Source organism: Rhinichthys klamathensis, unplaced genomic scaffold (genome assembly GCF_029890125.1).
Source record: "Rhinichthys klamathensis goyatoka isolate OS25496 unplaced genomic scaffold, OSU_Roscu_1.1 h1tg000093l_1, whole genome shotgun sequence".
Taxonomy (NCBI): domain Eukaryota; kingdom Metazoa; phylum Chordata; class Actinopteri; order Cypriniformes; family Leuciscidae; genus Rhinichthys; species Rhinichthys klamathensis.
Window position 1 is genome coordinate 3,104,777 of NW_026606632.1, and position 20,137 is coordinate 3,124,913.

The window sequence follows — 20,137 nt, forward strand, 5'->3', positions numbered from 1 at the left end:
ATCACAACAGCACATGGCACAACATAACAACACCCATGTGCAACACAAGACAGGACAGGCATGTGACATTGACGCCTACAAATATCAAACTTTTTTGAGTGTGACAAAATAGCAAAACATATTATTTATTCATATTGTTATTATCTTTCTTCAGGGCATTCATACAAAACAAGGGATGCAATGTCTCAAGGTGGACATGTGACACAGTCCCACATCCCAAACAACCAGACAGTACCACGTGTGGAGTCTTTGCCTTTAAAGTATGTTAACTATTCAGAGTATTGTCCTCACCCTCACATTATAATATGACTACTGTTCTGTTAAAGGAACACTCCGACTTTTTGGGACTTTAGCCTATTCACCTTATCCCCCAGAGTTAGAAAAGTCCATACATACCTTTTTCATCTCCGTGCGTGCTATAAGTCTGTTTGACGCACCCACCGCTAGCCTAGCTTAGCACAAAGACTGGATGTAAATGGTTGCAGCTAGCATACTAATCCAAATAAGTGACAAAATAACGCAAACATGTTTCTATTTACATGTTGTGATTTGTATAGTCACAGAGTGTACAAAAAAACAAAGTCACATGAGACACAGACATATTTTAACCGTATAAATACTGGGAACTATATTCTCTGAAGGCGACTATATTCTCTGAAGGCGAAGCACTGCTACTTGGGCGGAGTGATAACCGCAGCACCTGAGACGCGCTCTCTGCTCCTCACCACGGCACGTCTCAGGTGCTGCGGTTATCACTCCGCCCAAGTAGCAGTGCTTCGCCTTCAGAGAATATAGTTCCCAGTATTTATACGGTTAAAATATGTCTGTGTCTCATGTGACTTTGTTTTTTGTACACTCTGTGACTATACAAATCACAACATGTAAATAGGAAAATGTTTGCGCTATTTTGTCACTTATTTGGATTAGTATGCTAGCTGCAACCATTTACATCCAGTCTTTGTGCTAAGCTAGGCTAGCGGTGGGTGCGTCAGATAGAGTTACAGCACGCACGGAGATGAAAAAGGTATGTATGGACTTATCTAACTCTGGGGGATAAGGTGAATAGGCTAAAGTTTCAAAAAGTCGGAGTGTTCCTTTAAGAGTCTTACCAAAAAAAAAAAAAAAAAACCTTTCTTTTACACAACCATTGACTAAAACTACGAAGTTATTCACTGATTTATGTCTCTGTAACATTATTTTTTAATGTAATCACAAAATATGTCTTTTTCAGTTTGCAGAGTAACTCTTGAAAAATGACAGAGTAGGATTAAAGGGGATGTTTTGGCAATCCAAATAATTGTCCGTACAATAGCTGAGAAAATAAGTATAGCTATCAGAATTATTCGGTAACGCTTCCTTTTACAGTACAGTACTTACGTGTACTTACAGTGTACTTACCTAGAAAGTACTGGCTAATATAAGGTAAGTACATGGGTTAGGGGTAGGTTTAGGGGTAGGTTCAGGGTTAGTACCTAGTTATTACCCAGTAATTATAATTACTATAATAAGTACATAGTAAGTACATGGGTAACAGGACTGTAAAAGGAAGCGTTACCAATTATTCCATACTTACCTAAATAGTATTACAGTGTGGTAAATGACGAATTATAGATGCATGCTCTGTGTTTTTTGTGTTGTGTTTTGTTTCAAAGATGACCTGACTGAAGTATGTAACTTCATGGGGAAGAAGTGCCTGAGACAGACTTGAGTTGGGTAAATAAAACTCAAGAAATGTGAAATGAAATATGATTTGTTATAAAGTTATTAAGAATTATCTTGTATTGTTATGTTGGATTCTTATTTCTTCTATTTTACCCAGGACTAACAAACATTGCAATATTATTTTATCTCTACATAAATTATATTAAAAATATAACATCAAGTACACAAGAATGAAAATTTGCAGCCGCTTACTGAAGACATCTTATTTAAAATCCAAATGATTTGTTTTCCAGATTCAGTGTGATATTTGTTTGCTGTGGTTCCTAAATATGTTCGTTCAAGGCCCACCAACAAAAGAGGCCTTCCTGTGTACTGCTTGTACTTCTGCTTAGTGTTGTGTACAACATTGTTGTACTGGAGGAAGTGATTCATTACATCGTGTTGAATTCCGTTACACTTTCCAAGTTTGTGTCGTCTTATCTTAAACAATCTGGATAGGTCTCCCTCCACTGCATGCCTCTCTAAATAATCATAATATTATGTTCAAGTACTTGAACATTTCTTTGCCAAAACTGGTAAAAAAAAAAAAAAGAGAGATGACAAGCTGTTGCTGTTGTCACTGCCAATCCATCTGGTCTCTAAACGTCTTAATTTAATATTTTTGCTGTTTATATATTTTTTTAAAGAGTAACTTAGAAATGCTTTCATTTGGCATGTCAGTGTTGATAAACATCTGGAATAGTGTTTTTGTTATTTAAATTTTTTATTTTGCTTGAAAAAATGGCTTACAATATTAATATTTTTTACAATATACAAGATTGATAAAATAATTGCAGATTAACTTTCTTTGATTGATTAATCGACTGGTATGAACAGCATGTCAAAAACAGTTGCCAAATTTATTGTCTTACTGTATTGTCATACTGAGCAACTTTGAGGTAATTCAAGTGATGAAGAAAGTGGATACAGGATCTACTGTGTGTATCCTATTATACATTAAAACTGAACTAGTACTGGAAACTCACTTCAAGTTAAGCCTAAGCTTCAACAATTCCTAGATGCAACAGAACAAATAAGTGTTCTGGTGTGTGGAAGTGTTCGATGTTCACTTTGGTGTTTAGAGTGTTGAGAAAAAACTGTGAAACTGTTTCATAGTCTGGTGGTGGCAGCGCAGATGCTTTGGTACCTCCGGCGGGCCTTAGTAGCTTAGTAAAGACGCGGGCGACAGCCCGAAGTGTAGGACTTTGTACTGATATGCTCAACCCTCGAACGCAAAGCGCAAGAATGTCCTGTGTCACGGGAGGATTGAGACATGAAAGAACACGTCCTTCAGGTCGATCGCTGCAAACCAATCTCAGGGACGGATGCATTCGAAAATACGTTTCTCCGTTAGCATTTTGAATGGAAGCTTGTAAAGAGCCCGATTCAAGACTCGCTATTCCAAGATTGGCCGTAACCCACCGCCTTACTTGGGTACAATGAAGTACGGGCTGTATCGGCTCTATCGCACCCTTAGGCATTAGGGTGCGATCTCTGCATGCATGACAGGGGCCCGTTCGGTCGACACCGAAGTGTAGTGAACACCTCTGAACTTGGGTGGGTGCTGGACAAACTGAATCGTGTAGCCGAGTCTGATGGTACGGAGGAGCCAGCTGGACAGGTTGGGAAGCGCTTTCCAGGCTTCCAGAGACCGAGCCAGAGGGACCAGGGGCGCCACAGACTTACCCCCGGTGGGGCAGCGAGGTGGAAGACAGGGACCCGGCTCGGAAGCGGCCCGAAGTAGGGTCTGAGTGTGCGGTGCAACAATCGCCTGTCTCCACGAGTCGTCAGGGGGTGCATGAGAAGGCGTAGTCAGGTCCTAGAACTGCACCAGGCTGCCGGCTTGCGATACAAGAGGGGGCTGAGGATGGCAAGGCTTTACAGGGTCGCACACCGCCAGTCTGGCCCTCTTGGGACCCAGGAACAGAGGCATTTGCTTTTTTATTGAAAATGTGGGTACCGCTGGACTCCATCCCTGTGTTGCCCGTCTCAGGGCCGCTTGTGCTTTCACTTGCCACCTGGTCTGGCAGCGGCGGGGGCGGGCTGGGCAGCCTGCTTGCGGCTGGCTCCACGCTGAGGCTTGGGTGGAGGCTGCTGCTGAGGCCTAGCAGGAGAGGAAGCGGCGGCAGGGGGACGCCCCTGCCGCTTTTTCCCGATTTTGGTCTGGAGCTCACCTATTAACTAACCGAGAGAGGATGAGAACTTACTGGCCTTGGAGAGAAGACGTGGATCACCATTCCAAGAGGTAGCGGTCGCCGGACACAGCTGCATCACGACAGACTGCTAAACTGGGGGTATAGCTACGTACCCTTTGGTCGTTCCTCCATCAAGGGTAGTGAGGGAGGAGGAGGTCCCAAGCCGGTTTCGGGCAGAAAATGGTGCCGTCCACGACCTAGTAACCTCCTCATGGACTTCGGGAAAGAGGGGCACTGGGGCGGCGTGCCGAGGACAAGCGCGGCCCGCCCCGAGATACCAACTATCCAACCGAGACGGTTCAGGACACGGTGGAGGGTTCCACGCGAGCCCAACCTTCTCGGCGGCCCGAGTCAGCATAGCTGACATTATTGGATCTGGCTCGGGCAACGCTATTCTCCCAGAAGGATTATTTATTATTTATTATAAATACAGCTATAAATGCTTTATTCTTGATTTATAAGCATGTCTATGAAAGCGTAAGCGTAAGTTCTACCAGAAAGACTCCATTGCACGTCACTAATTTATAATTCCACGCAACCAATCACAGCTCGACATTGAATATAAAAGACTGATCCTACCGTTCCATGTTGTTGCCCGCAGGTATCGTAGCAAAGTTTTCCCCCATCCTCCCCACCACCACCAGGATGGCTCCCGTCCACTCGTCGGGGGGTAGGCTCCGCCCCTGCCTCTAACATCAGGCAGGACCTACAAGCTAACATTCAGACCCTGACGGAGGACGAGGCCTACGCCAAAGAACTCAGAGACGAAGCTTGTCGAGCATCTACTTTTATTTTCGTCTGTAAACTCCTTTCACAAAATAAATTCTATTTATTTGAGAACTCTTCTGAGTCTTTATGGTAGAAATAATGTGTTTAATAATTGTATTTTCATACTTTATTAATGATCAATTTCTAAATTAAGTATTACATTATTTACAAACCAGTTATTTAGGAGTTGTCAGTGGTTCATAAGATCATTTAGAAAGTGTAAGTAAATGATTAATAAACTATTTAAATGTACATTTATATATCTTATTATTTAGACATATAGTAATAGTTACTCAGTGTGTTAAAGGTCCCCTGACATGAAATTTTCACTTTCTGAGGTTTTTTAACATTAATATTAGTTCCCCTAGCCTGTATATGGTCCCCTCGTGTCTAGAATTTTCAATCGGTTTAAACCAAGCTTTGGCTATTTTTCTCTTCTCTGCAGCTCAGACGCGCTGATCTTGAATCTCCTCGTTATGACATCATAACGAGGAAAGGTTACCTCCCCTTTCTCTGCTTTGCCCGAGAGATATCATGGCTTGCAAACGAGCGAAGCATGGCAGTTGATCAGTGTTCGGATGTACAAATGAACACAAAAGTAGTTTTTTAGTTCCTTCATCCGAGCCTCTGAAGAAACAATGGGTTAATTTTATTTTCTCTGGAAATGCGCCGACACAACTTCCCAAAGTTTTGTATGGTCCAAACATTTCACCGACGACTGTTTCCTCAACTCAATGAACGTCTGAAAATAAATCGATCGAGCTACCAAGCAACAATTTCTGATGTGTAGCCTAATTGTTCAAGTTCAGACAGGTAAGTTAATCTTTCTCTCAAAATCGTTCAATACTGTTTATGCATCAGTAAGTCAAGCCAGTGACTAAAATATCAACTTCACATCGTTTCTTTTAGTAGGATGAAAATAATCTTATTTAAATTCTGAACAAATTATACAGAAAGCGATCAAAGAACAATCTTTTCACACAGCGCGAGTTTATCTGGGCAACTCGTTATGAAATCAATGACGCAAGTAACACTGCACAACGAAGCTCTTACTGTATGTACACCATCGTGTTTGCATTGGGGAAAGCATTAGAGAGAGTGCAGAAACTGCGTTGCAATGATAAGATCTTCATGCTCGCGATCAACAGACTGTCATCTGCTTGCTCAATGCTCATCACGGCAACATTTTATGTGATGGGAATAGATCTAAATACTTTAAAAACTTCTCACGATTCGTTAATTATGATATATGTAATAGTAAAAACGTATAATAGCTGTAGTAAAAGTATTCGAGAAAGTTTTGCATGTAATACATAGCTATTTCATATGCAAGCATGTCAGCCAATCACAGCAGTGGCTGGCTACACTGAATCCCACAGCAGACACGCCCCTTCAAACAGAGCGTTCAAATCAGAGGCTAAAATCAGGCTAGGAAAATAGCCTTTTATTTCTAAATTATGACTATTTTTGATCTAAAAAACATACTAACATTATAAGGGCAACCCAGGAAACATTATAAAATAATAAAATAACCCCATGTCAGGGGACCTTTAATAAATGCTTTATTAACATGTATTCCTACTGTAATTTAAAGGCCCACTGAAGTGCCTTGGAACGCACAGCTTTGTATGATGCATTGACGTAATTTCCACTGAAACAGAAAGCTAAGGTGGGACATATTGAATGGCTCCTCCCCCTTTTCAAATAGCCAATAGCATTTAGTTTACCCCACAGACTGCAAGTCGTACTTGAGAGCACCGCGAATTCGAGTGCTGATGATACTTTGGATTCAATAGAAGAGGTGTGAATAAATTCTAGCCATTTCTTTCTTAACCAGCTTGCTTTCGGACGTGCCTGACCGAAACAAACCACTCCAACAGTTCACTGAACTGAGACATGTTGTGCTGAGAGAACTGATGAGCACGAGCAGCTGATACTGAGCATACATGTACTACCGAACGTACAGGTACAGCCCCTTTTTTTTCAGTCTATGGTACAGCCACGGTCGCTTTGGCCAGGTAGTATTTATGGCATAGGGGGCGGGACCCTTTAGATTCTAGAAAGCATTTGAATGGACAGAAGATGTGATGAGAAGCTGTAGTCTGCGCTGATGTCATAAAAATCCATGATCCATTTTAGCAGAAGTAAGAGATTGTAAGTTGTGAATGCTTATATCTTCTGAATGTGAATTTTGTCATTATTTTGGAACAAACCAGCTTATTTACAATCTTAAGGCTAACATATTCATACTAAGAGCTTAAAAACTTAAATTTTGATTTCAGGGGGCCTTTAATATTTATACTTTCATTAAAGCTGCAGTCGGCAAGTCTGGCAGATTTAGTGGACTTAGGCAAAATTTTGAATGTTTACAACTCTCATGGCCCTCCCCCACTATCAACGAATACCCTCCCACCGAGTTCATGCGCACCAGATTTTCAGTGAACGTGCCCGTCTCATCAGCATCCATCAACATCATGGATTATTTGGAGGTATGCTGTCCTGGCTAATCTACCGATAGATTGCAATTGCTAACGTCATTTATACTCTAAATGAGCTTACTTGATTTTCCGCCATCACTCTTCGTTACTGCGTGAACTTCCACGAACTTCAGGCGTGTGCATGTGATTGTAACGTGCGCGAGGGGTGGCGTGTGCCCGATCTGTGATTGACAGTCAGATCTCACAACCCCCCATCAACCCCCCCCCCCCGTGCTGATTGGACCCGATGATCTGGGAGCTGTGGATTTTTGCAAAACAAATATCATGCTCCAGGTGGAGTTAGAAGCCTGGTTTTTTTTCTAAAACCACTTTATTTATGTTGTTCTGTCGGATTATAGTGTCGATTTCACTGAATATGATCAAAAAAATGTTCCCGACGGCAGCTTTAATAGCCTATGATATGCTACTCCACATAGGAAAGCAGCATGCCAACTAGTTAATGACCTGATGCAGACACAGGATATCTGGACTGATATCGTCTTGGTCTGGAGCGAGGTTTACGTGAGGTAACGTAAAAATAATAGAGTGGTGCAGGTATGACATCACTTTGTAGGCCAAAATGTGGAAGTGAGTTAGCATTTTAGCACTTCCGGTTTCACCGTCCCGAAGTCATTGGGTTTTTTGAATGGGGTTTTTGTTAAATGGCTGAAATAAGGTCTGTGGTGAACATAAGCTCAAGACAACATTCTAAACATGTCTTAAAACTTGCAACATTCTAAAACAAAATTTGGAAGCAATAAATACTACATTAAAGCAATTCTAAGATGGCATTCTATGCGTTTGTCATCTGTCATGTTTACTAAAGTTTGTCAATCATCATTAGCCAGCCTCAGGCTGCAAGTATAATTAGGAGGATTAGGAGCAGCTGCTATAACAACAATAACAGGTCGTTCCGTGCATCATATGTCATTAAAGTGTTTGTTTACATGTCCTCTCGATCGGACCACCCTTACAATCCGAATGAAATATGAATCGTATTTGGCCAAATCATTCTGATTGATGTGGTTACCTGTGACTTTTTTTATTTTTTTATTATTCCAACTGTGCTACTAGTCCAATTACAATCGGATTAATCTTAGAATTCAGTTTTGGCTGGCTTCTGGAGGTCATGCTGTGGGTCTCAACAGGATCTGGTTGTTTATATTTTTTGATTACTTTCAATATACAGTACATAACCAAGTCATCACTTGAAAATAACAGATCTAATCCTGAAATCCAAAGAAAATAAATGAAACATTTCTTTATCAGGATAGACTGGTGTTTGTACTGCTCTAATCTTTGATTTTGTTTTTCTATCCCAAACAGGAAGTCTGCTTAAGGAAACACAGAGGACTTGAGACAACATGCATGCATAAACACACAATACACACACACGTCCGCTACATCTGCATTTTAGAGGCATTTGTATGGCTAATTTTAATATATGCTTTGCATGTTTTAATTTGTATCACTTGTTTGTTGAGTTATTTATGGGGCTTTTTTCTAAATTGTATGGACTGCTTGCATTTGCATTGCATGTTTTGAAATAAAGCTCAATTTGAATCAGTTATATGTGTGTTCATGTTGTAAAATAGATACACTCAAAAAAATGATATGTTGGCTTTACTTAACTTTTTTATGTAAACAGGCTCCACCGGTTCCACATAACTATGTTTCGTTAAACAAACATAATATGTTCATGTAACTTCAACATCATGGAATTTGGTCATTTTAAGCGACCCAATTAAGCTCTGAGCTAATGAGTTAATTAAGTGAATAACTGAGTGATGATTGAGCATTATTGAAGACACCTGATGTTAACAAGCAGAATCTCTGAAGGAGAAAACCGGAATGTTTAAGTCACCATTATGGAGATAAGTGTGTGTTTTAGTTGGGCTCTTGACCATTAACTTATTAACTTTAGATTTTGTTTGGTTGCTGTACATGAGTTATAACAGCCGGATGAACAATAAACAAAGGTCATCTGATGGTGTTGGTTGTGATTTAACCTAATCATTATTTCACAATCATTTGACCTCAATCACTGAACTTATATTAAACCCAATTTCTGAGTTCTGCTTGTTAACATCAGGTGTCTTCAATAATGCTCAATCATCACTCAGTTATTCACTTAATTAACTCTTTAGCTCAGAGTTTAATTGGGTCGCTTAAAATGACCAAATTCCATGATGTTGAAGTTACATGAACATATTATGTTTGTTTAACGAAACATAGTTATGTGGAACCGGTGGAACCTGTTTACATAAAAAAGTTAAGTAAAGTCAACATATCATTTTTTTGAGTGTATAGGCCCTAAGAACATGTTGTTGTGGTAAATTGCTGTTTACTCAATGTGACTTATTAGATGTGCCTTGTGCCTCAGTCACAGCATAGTGCCTTTACTTTTCATACCAACAGCTCAACAGGGTCATGGCTTGCTTTTGGTGTCAAAGGTTGAGTTTGAGTCTGATAAAATGTAGCCTACTTTATTTGCTTTAACTTTCTTTCCTCTTACACGACATGGAATACCTCCATGACCGCTTGTCGGCCACACACCTTCTTTGAGTTTCATGCATGTATTTTATGTGTATACACGATTGTACATGGGTTCCACATGAAGTTACATGGAGTGCATATTGGTTTAACATACATCAATTATTGATTTATATGAGAAATGTTTGTTGATGGGTTTCACATGGGAATATACATGTTTTACATGTGATCTTAGGTTTCACATGGGAATTTACATGCATTTCACGTTATCTCATGGGTTTATATCCGTTTCACATGTAAATTTATGTTTCACATGGAAATTATCATGGGATTCAAACGAAAATGTTTTAAAAGCACATGGTTCCCCTGTGCAAAACATGTTTCACATGTACTTTTAACATGTTTTCACAGTTAAATTTCACATGTGCAAAATCACATGTGTAATTCGAGCCCGTTCTCATCCCAAGGCGTAATATACTGACTCTTTTGCCAAAGCGTCTATATCCAACGCACATGGCACCCTTTAGCGTCATATGAGACGCAGCATACCTCACTTTCCAGCTCCATGTTCAGACCAACATGTTGAATATCCCAGTAAAATAAGTTGTAAGCCCCTACTTTAGAGAGGAGGACATGGGCATTCTTTCCTGCATCCTGTACATCTGCTTAAAAATAATGAATAATGAAGTAAAAGAATAATACAAATATCTAGTAAATCAATGTGGAAAATATAAGTGGCAATTAAAATACGATCAAAGCTTGTAATGCATCACTACATACATTATTGTAACCACATTGTCCATAAAATGTATACAGCAGTCATAGTCTCATGTAAATCATTAAGGGTGATTGAGAGATAATTATGAGACCAGTGTGCTTGGGTATTAACATCTCTTCCATTAAAATGGAAAATAAATCATACATTTCTCTGCAACAGCTGTCCATGAGTCGGTGGTGGGGCTGTTGCTGGTGGACCTGTAGCAGGTGGGTCTGCTGGTTGGGGTGTTTCTGAGGATGGGATGGCTGTAGCAGGCGGGTCTGCTGGTTGGGGTGTTTCTGAGGATGGGATGGCTGTAGCTGGCGGGGCAGGTGGTTGTGGTGGGGGTGTATTTGGCATGGCTGAGGAAGGAGGTAAGGCGGGCTAAGGCTATTGCTGGTAAGGCTGCTGGTTGTGGTGGGGCAGGTGGTTGTGGTGTTCCTGAGGATGTGAGGGCTGTATCTGATGGGTTGTGGTGGGGCTTTATCTGGCAGGGCTGAGGATGGGGGTGTTCCTGAGTTTGCAACAGCTGTAGCGGGTGGGGCATGTGGTTGTGATGAGGATTATGTTGTTTATGCAACCACTAAAGTGTTCCCTTTCTTTTTTTAAATCCCAGTGTGGCACTCTGGGTGTGTCCTCAATGCTCAACTTCAGTCAATGTTCATTTTGTGGAAGATTGCCCCATTGTCATCTTGGAGATCAGCATTTTTACCCTGGATTTCCTTAATTGTGTATGGTCCTAAAAAAATTGGATGTGGTCATTCATAATAACAAGGTTATGTCATTTACACATGATTTATAAATTAATCTTTTTTATATATTTACTTGTGGAGTGTTTACACATTTTGCTATATTTGTTTCAAATATGCTTTTATAGACAATTATACTGATATTGGTTTCAGTGCATATGGTTTAACTAAGTTAGAGGGTAGATTATTGACCATTGGGGTGAACACTGCAGTTTAGTGGGAGTTGTTCCTCACATTCATTACTAGACTTGTCTTTGCTATGCAAGTCATACTATACACAGCAAGCAGAGTTTTGGGTGTGTTTGTATTGTAGATGTCATAGATTAGTGGGAGAGGAGTTCCTATGATCTAGCTGTCTTCAGCTGTAAGATCATAGGAGTCTGACAGTGATGCCGCTGACTGTAGAATGTGGTGAGGATGGGTGGTGGGGGGCTTTCCTTGCTTTCTTCAGGCACCGCAGGAAGTGGAGACGTTGATAGTCCATCATCTGTGCATTATGGAGAGGGGATACTTTTTATAGCAGGTTGAAAAACGGTCTGAAATTATCTATTGTGGAAGCAATTTAATATGTTCTATATATGTGCATTTTCTTATATTCATGGTAATTAGATTAAGGTAGTAAAATGCACGAGGATTGCATGTGGAGTCCCATGATTCTCTGCTACATTGATCGAACAAAGAACTATTAACCCTTGTCTGTGTATGTATGTGTATGACCTTGTATACGTGACTTGACAAAAAGTAATGTGTCACTAATGTATGACTGAGACAAAGGGCCTTTTACACATTATTAGTAGGATGCAACAATGTGTTTGTTATGGGACATGTTGTTCATGATGACATAGAGGGAGTCAACTATAAAGAAGAAAGGATGCCCTCCCTTCTCTGTCACACTCTGCAGGCACTCTGTATGACTGTTGACCTTTTCTTGCAAGAAGATAAATAACCTTTAAAGACAATTGATCATGTTTGTCTCTTATTCAGGGATGTAAAATTGTTTGCCACCACACTATTCACCACTGTTAGACATGATGTGTAGTATTTACAAAATATAACACTTGATGATAGGCCATCATCTGTACATTTTGGAGGGGGGTACATATTTTGGCAGGTTGCAGAAGTCATAAAAAGTTGCATTTTCAGTTGAATTTGGGGAAACCACTTGAAACATTTGTTGTGTTGAGCTATTTTAATTACTTTTGTTTGATTTGCTCATTGCAAACAGCTGAAAGAAAAAATAAAGCTAAAAAAAATAAAGCTCTTTCTGATTCTGATTCCTGATATAACGCTTTATACAATACATATTATTTCAATACAACTTCATAAACAGAAAAATAACAGTATTTATGCTGTAAAGTGCATCAATTATTAAATGAATTCAGTTTCAGCTGTAAAGCAATGCTCGAGAAGACAATAGTGTCATCGTTCAACTCGATTTCATTTAGGTTTTGTTCTCATTTTATAGTGTCAGTGCAATAAAATCGATAATATTAACTGTATTTTAAACCACAAACTTTATCAGGTGACAGTAGTGGAGAAGCACAGCTTGGGAGAAACCAGAGGGGGGCCAGTTCTGGCCTAAATGAACAAACACAGTGTGATTTATGATTCAAAGCTGCATTAGTCAAACTTTGTGGACTGACATTATGAAACATTTTGCATCCAGCTCCTGTTGAATAAATGTAGGCATAATGTTGGTAACACTTTGACATTGTTTTATGGATGATAGGCTACTGGAAAATATCACTGAGGTTTTTTTTTTTTTTTTTTTTTTTACTTACTGTTAACACCGTCGTTGCCACAAAGGAGTGACACATCAAATAGTCCTGTTTTCAGTTATTTATCCACACGCTAGATGTCAGTATTACTCAGTGTAGTGCACTAAACGTTCTTTAAAAAAGATCATGGTTCAACAATAATGCTATTTTTTATTTTTATTTTAATAAACATAATAGTTTATTTAAAAAAATATTACAAATATATGATATGATTTAAAACATTTAGAATACAAAGACACATCACATTAACTCACATGGCCTATTATAGTTTTTTAATTATTTTTTGACCATCATCTCGAAAATTATCACTGATCCACATATATGGCTTTTAAATGAATAACTTTTATATATTTTTTTTAATCGGAGGACTGTAACACTACAAGTTTTAATGTAGGTGGCGTCACAATTCATGCACTTGTGAGTGGGGAGTCACCTCCCATCGGCTTTTTCGGTGCTTTTAACCGAGCAGGTGTGATGTTGAGCAGAAGAGCTCAGTGTAGTTACTGTGAATCAGAGCAGGAGCGCGTCATGGGACGCCAGTGCGCAAAAGAAGAGACGTTGGATATGTGCGTCTGACTTTACGGACACTTTTTACGCAATTTCTCATGTGTTCAGACTTCCAAATCGGAACTGCCTAAATTCTTGGACTCTTCAAAGTGTTGGTGAACAGTAGACATGAATACTACTTTTAACCAAACGGACAGTGGAATCTTCTCCAACCGGACTGAGGACATCCTCTTGTGTTGTAACCTCTCGTCGGTGGTGACGGATAACGGCTTCACGGCGGCCCCTCCGGATGAAAGGAGCCTCTTCATCATGAGAATAGTTCAGATAGCGGTGATGTGCGTCCTCTCCCTCACCGTAGTCTTCGGGATCTTTTTCCTGGGCTGTAACTTGCTCATCAAGTCGGAAGGGATGATCAACTTTTTGGTAACGGACCGGAGACCCTCCAAAGAGGTAGAGGCGGTCATCGTGGGTGCGTACTAGACATGATGAGGATTATGATGAAATTAAGTTTGTGGACCACCTGATGGACATGTGTTTCGATGGCCTCTTTAAAAACCAGGACACAGTGTTATTTGGCCGGCTAATAAACTATTATGTAGAGATCAACTGAACGCACTGTCTCCATTTTGCGCACACGCCTTTCCACTGTTCATTCAAGCGGACATTTAGGAGATGAACCACTCAGATCTCAAATCAGATACAGGCATGGAGTCTTTACATTTGTCATAGAAAATATGTATATGCCTATGTGCACACGCAGATGAGTTGTGGCACATATTGATTATTTTGTTATGGACCTCATCTCTGTAAAACACATTGTAAGCACTGCACGCACTAATTATTAGTTGTTTAGCAAGATTAAAGCATCATGTTTAATACAATAAATTCGTATTTCGAATAAAATTGTCTTATTGAAACAACTGAATACACTGGGCAATGAGTGTTATTTTAAGGGTCAGAACAGTCTTTGTTGGTAATAACTGCACATATCAATCTTAATTTAAACAAGTTTCATTAAAAATAGTTTGCTAATGTGTTACTGTATATTTTAGTTTTATATTTCATTCTGACATCTAGAGTGTAGCATTTGTAGATACATTTAGTCTGTCACACATTAACAGTATTGCTGCAGCAAAAACTTTCCATTTAGCCTGTATTTTTTAATTATTGTCACTATCTATCAATGACTGATATACATGGCTTTTTAATGACCATGGCATAGAACAATAAGCTGTACGTATTTTTCTTAAACATCTGTTTGTGCATATACCTTTCAGTCTTCATCCTGCAGACACAGTAAGATATTTGGGGACATTTATGAATAAGACTCTATAAGGCAATTGTATACATCTGACCATTTTCAGACCAGATAATTAATAAGTTCTAAAGGGTTTCACAAACAAGATGATAATCCTTTGTCGTCTCTTATTATCCACAATTTATATTATACGTTCTTCAGATGATCATTTAGTTAAAGTTCGTGGATAATTTGTTTGAATGTGCAATTAAGAAATTGAATGGTGCATTTTAAAAGCAAGTAAAATGAGCTTACTGTTGCTCAGGTCTGGATAATTAAATGGAATTAATCAGTGGTTTGAGTTCAAAGGTAAACTAATTAAATTCAGTTGGCTGTCACTTAATCAGACAGAAACAAAGCCCATCCTGTTTCAGCATGGCTATCAATAATCATGATGTTTTCATTTTAATGTTTAAGCATAGACGTGTCATTTTTTTATAATGTTGAAACCATAAAGATTAGACTCAATTAGCCTGCAAGAATGGGTAAATCTCTTCTAAATGTGTTTACCAGGGCAGGCAGAGTGCTGTTGATGAAGGAGGCCTGCCACTTTTAAGACACATCTATTTATAAGAGTGTCTGTGAAAGCTGAGAGCTTGTTAACTTCACAATGAATAATTTTGCATCAGTCGCATCTGTACTGAGCCAGACACTATGCAGCGACTTCAACAGAGAAAACTGGTTTGTACAATGATGATTCTCATGAGAGATAGGCAAATATTTAGAGTGGCTTTAATTGATGATTCTATCTATATATTGAAGCCCCCAGATATCCACCAAAAAAAAAGAAAGAAAGAGAAAGAAAGAAAAGAGAAAATGCCACAATCAGCATCAATTGACTCATTCATGACTCAAAATAGCATTAATCTCACTGTACTTGCAGATTATATAATGAAATAAAAGGCCACTAAAAGACTGTTTAGTTACACTTTATTTTAAGGTGTCCGTGTTACAGTGCAATTATACATTTAAGTAGAGTAATAAAAATGTACTTACTATAGGGTTTGGGTTAGAATTAGGGTGTGAGCCTGGGTTGTTAGGGTTAGTTACATGTAATTATCCACTATTTATAGTAACTACGTGTGTAAAAAAGTACACAGTAAAATAAAGTGTTGCCCTATCTTTCTAAACACACTTAACTATACTTTTAAAATCTGCACTTTGTAATATGTCAAACTAATTTTTTATGTACATTTTAAATCACTGTGTTTTAATAATAGTTTGTCATGCTTTAAAGAAGTGCACTTGTTTTTGACGTGTTGACTATAGACTACTAAAGCACATGAGAAGTACTTGAATATAATTTCAATTGAAGTGTTATTCAGTAGTAAATATATTTTAAATATACTAAATTGCAAATTCATCATTACAAATGTGTAATTGCACATAAATACATAGCACAAAATGGCCATTAAATTATATATTTTTTTTAAGTGCTTGTGAGAACATTCAACAGTACACTTTAACCATATTTTTCAAAGACAATTATGACATTTTATATGTATTCTTTTTACTTAAGTGGGTCAAAAGGGCACTCTTAAATTCAGATAATTGCATGTAATATACATTTTAATATTGTAAAACATTTACATTTAATTGCAAATAACAAGCAATTAAGTCTCCAAAAAAACATTACATTCAGTTCTCACTTATTCTATATTATTCCCGTCACACGTATTTAAAAGTATCCTAAAGTGGACTACTTTGGCATGCTAAAAATCTCCAGAGCATTTTCTCTAGAAAAGAAGTTGTTCTTTCAGAGTTGTAATGGTTGTTGTGGAAGAAACAGGTTTCTGGGTGAGTGAATTGGCCTTAAAATAGAGAAGACATTGTCTTCCTTGTGTCATGTCCTCTCCAGTCATGAGCCTAACTACAGGGTGGCAATCGACGGGGGACGGCACTGCCACGAAGGGAGGTGATTGTTTTATGATTATTATGCATGACTACATCTTGACACTGATTGCAAACATATCTTCATAAAAGATAGTCCAAACTATCTTTTATCCCCCGAACAATTAGATTTATAAATTCTTCATCTAGTGTTGATTGATGGTCAGCTGGTCTGGTTATCCTAAATTAGATTTATCTGCTTTAAATTATTGTTTGTATATGCCAACAGTGTTTTTTTTTAAATGTCTGTGTGAGCTTGCTGCAAACTGCTTTCCCTACGGGGATAAATAAACACTACTACTTCTATATACAATAAACCATTGTGGGTTATGTTGAATGTATCTGTCATAAGGAGTTGAAATATCCTGGAACATGTAGATCTCAGAGACTGGTGTCTAATCCAAAAACAAGTGTGCACAGTAAGTTTCCTTTATTTTCAGATGTGAGTGATGATTACATGACGGCGCCCTGAGCTTCAGCTCGTCCATCAGCTGATTGGCAGAACCGCTCAGAAGCTCAGTGGGGCTCATCAATGATCGTGATGTTGATTGACAGCTCTAGACAGCACTGAGACAGAGCCATCATTTCTGGTCCTGTGTTTGTCACAAGTAATGTTGTAGGATTGTTAGTAAGTAAGTGTTGGAGTTGTACTTTGTAGGTTTTAGGGATTTGATGAACGTTTTGTAATTCTAATCAGCATTCTCCTAGGGCTCAACTGGTTTCAATTCAGTACCAAATCCATTTGCAAACACCTTTAAAGTTAAAATGAACATTTTATTTTGTCTGCTTGTTACATTTTACATATATTTACCATTAATAACAGTAAATTCCGCATAATTACAAGTAACAACACTAAACACAGCCCTAACCCTAAATGCAGTCCATGTTGTTTATTCAATACTTATGTGTGCAATTACACTGTAACAAGGACACATTCAAATAAAGTGTCACCTTAAACATTTAAATTTATTTGGTTTATTGGTTTCTAAATATCTCCTGGTTTCATGCAAGGGGCAACCTCCCCGTCTCTCTCTTGAAGCCAACACGGAAGTGACTTAAACTGCAGTTCACCAACTGACCGCTTGAGACAGGCTCGAAAAGAGAGTCACTTCCATATATCCCTCATGTTAAAATGTCCAACTTTACAGCAGAAAAATGGATATCGTTGCTTTTTGGAGTTTTCAGATTTAAAAACGTCTATATAGAGGCTACACTCGTTCTTCGGTACCGTTGCTCTCACGCAACAGATAGACTATGCTTGCTTATTTACCGTCTGTCAAGGTTTGGGTTTTTTCATGTATTGTTACTTTGTCTTGTCATGTTGTCATTGGTTCATTGTTCACCGGTGTCCCTTGTCTTGTCATTAGTCTTGTGTGCATTTTTAGCCCTCATGTTTGCCATGTGTCTTTTGTTTTTGTTTCCCTGTAACCATTGGTAAGCCTCACGTTCATGTTTTTTGTTTTGAGTTCATGCCACGCCATGTTTTTGTTTCATGTTTAGTTTTGTTTGTAATAAACTGCACTTCGGTTCTTCTCTACAACTTGCCTTCAGTGGATCCATTACACCGTCAGATGAAATCCTGCGGGTGTCAGTGCTTTCTCCGTCCATGCAATAAATGCACATACTTGAATGAGCACAGATTTCTAGCACATTTACTTGCACTTCTTAGGTAATATCTATGGTTTGACCTATTTGAGAGGCGGCCAAAATCAGAATTTAAAATGGACTGAATATGAATAAAGCTCTCTACGAACTTGACGTGCGATGCCGCGCTGACTGTCATGAATGCGCATGAATAACTGTCACACGCACACGCTCAGAGCAATATTGTAAGTTACTGCATAATACATTTTTAACTAGCAGAATAATACAGCATAATGGTACACAGTCTCAGTCTTTTAACTATTATTTCAAAGGGCAAAAACATGAACTTTAACTATTGGCTTTACTTCTTCAAGTCAGCTGTCACTTTAGCGCGAGGCCAGTTGCATATAGCATTAGCTCCTAAGCCTGAGCAAACTCGATCACGTCGAGCTAGTTATTCAGCAACAGGCTTCTCAGCTCCACCCACGTCCCGCCTCTTTGCCCATTTTCTGTTATCCGGGAGTGACGCGCTGTCAAGATGGCGACGGCCGGCTCCGCCCACTTTAGGCTTCAAAACCGCTCTTCGGAAACCCACGGGTGACGTCACGCACACTACGTCCTTATTTGTTTTTACTGTCTATGGTTTCATGCTGGCTGATGTTTATCATGATCTATGTTGTCAGCAGTTTTTCGCCACAGTATCTTTCTTGGCATCCACCTACTGTATGGCAAATTAATTTGTGATAAAATAGCATCCAATTCCTTTGGCATTTTCCCCACTCAAATCTACTTGGTATTTCTATGTTTTTTTTTTTTTAACAACAGAACAACAACTCTGTTGTTTTTCAGCTGCAACACTCACATACTGTATGTGCTAAGAACAAGTCCTCTGAATTCACCAATGATGTTTGATGTTCACTCATTTCACAGAATGATTTCACTTGAGCCGATGTTCTTATGATTAATTGTGCAGAAACGACTAGCAGGGTGATATTGATCATAAAATATATTTGTACAGAGAATCAAACTCAGACCTACTGTTCTTACAGAGCGTTGCATCTAAACTCACTGGGATTATAAATTGGGCCAAACTTTACTCCTGGATTTTCCAGAGGCCTCTAGCAGATATTTGGAATGCATTTTGAGTTAAAAGGGACAAACTGTGGAAATTGTTTACACAAGAGTTAAACGTATTTAAAATGTTTAGTCTGTGTACTCACTAATGCTGGAATCGTGTTTATCACTTCTCCTTTATTGTTTACTTTTGGGATTGCAGCATTTCACTGTGTGCTAACCAGGGACAATTTGTCTGTCCATACACAAAACTGCTGTGCTCAGCAACACAATTGCAGCTAATTTGAGATTAAATATACAGTTATGTGATGTAGGATTTGATTGTGGATAGAGCTACCAGAACAATAAATACCAATGCATTGTCAAAAAGTCAACAGAACACAGAAGGGTCAAATATGTGCTTATACTCCCTTAAAATGATCCTGTTGATGGAAAATCTGAATTGTATAGATGTGAAAAATTCCCTTAAATTGATTGGCAACAAATTACCATCAGATGCAACCTGATAACCAAACAAGAGCTACAAAATGGCATCTACCAAATTGCTGTCTGATTAAAAAGATTTTAAATTCTGAGTAAAAAGAATATGAACAAACTGAAAATGGAATAAAATCCAAGCAATAGGAGGTAAGTGTCAGGGTTATGTTTAGTTCTGTTTAATTTTATTGTGTTTTGGTTTAGTTTTCCATGTTCTCGTTTTGCCTGTGTTCCTGGTCATTATTAGTTTCCATAGTTCTCATTAGTTCCACACCTGTTTGTAGTTCTATTAATTACTCTGTTTGTATTTAAGCCCTTGGTTGTCTCTGTTCAGTGTTTGGTCTCATTTATGTTAATGTGGTTGTGTTTTACTGTGATTACTCCTTCAAT

The 20,137-nt window shown here is 38.7% G+C and overlaps 1 protein-coding gene across 1 annotated transcript; it reads left to right on the forward strand.

The window, feature by feature from the left end:
* Nucleotides 1–13,382: 13,382 nt before the first annotated feature.
* rprma (reprimo, TP53 dependent G2 arrest mediator candidate a) lies at nt 13,383–14,350 on the forward strand. The gene has a single exon (XM_056252171.1). It carries the CDS (start codon nt 13,594–13,596, stop codon nt 13,903–13,905), a length of 312 nt encoding a protein of 103 aa, XP_056108146.1. The 5' UTR covers nt 13,383–13,593; the 3' UTR covers nt 13,906–14,350.
* The last annotated feature ends 5,787 nt before the right edge of the window (nt 14,351–20,137 follow it).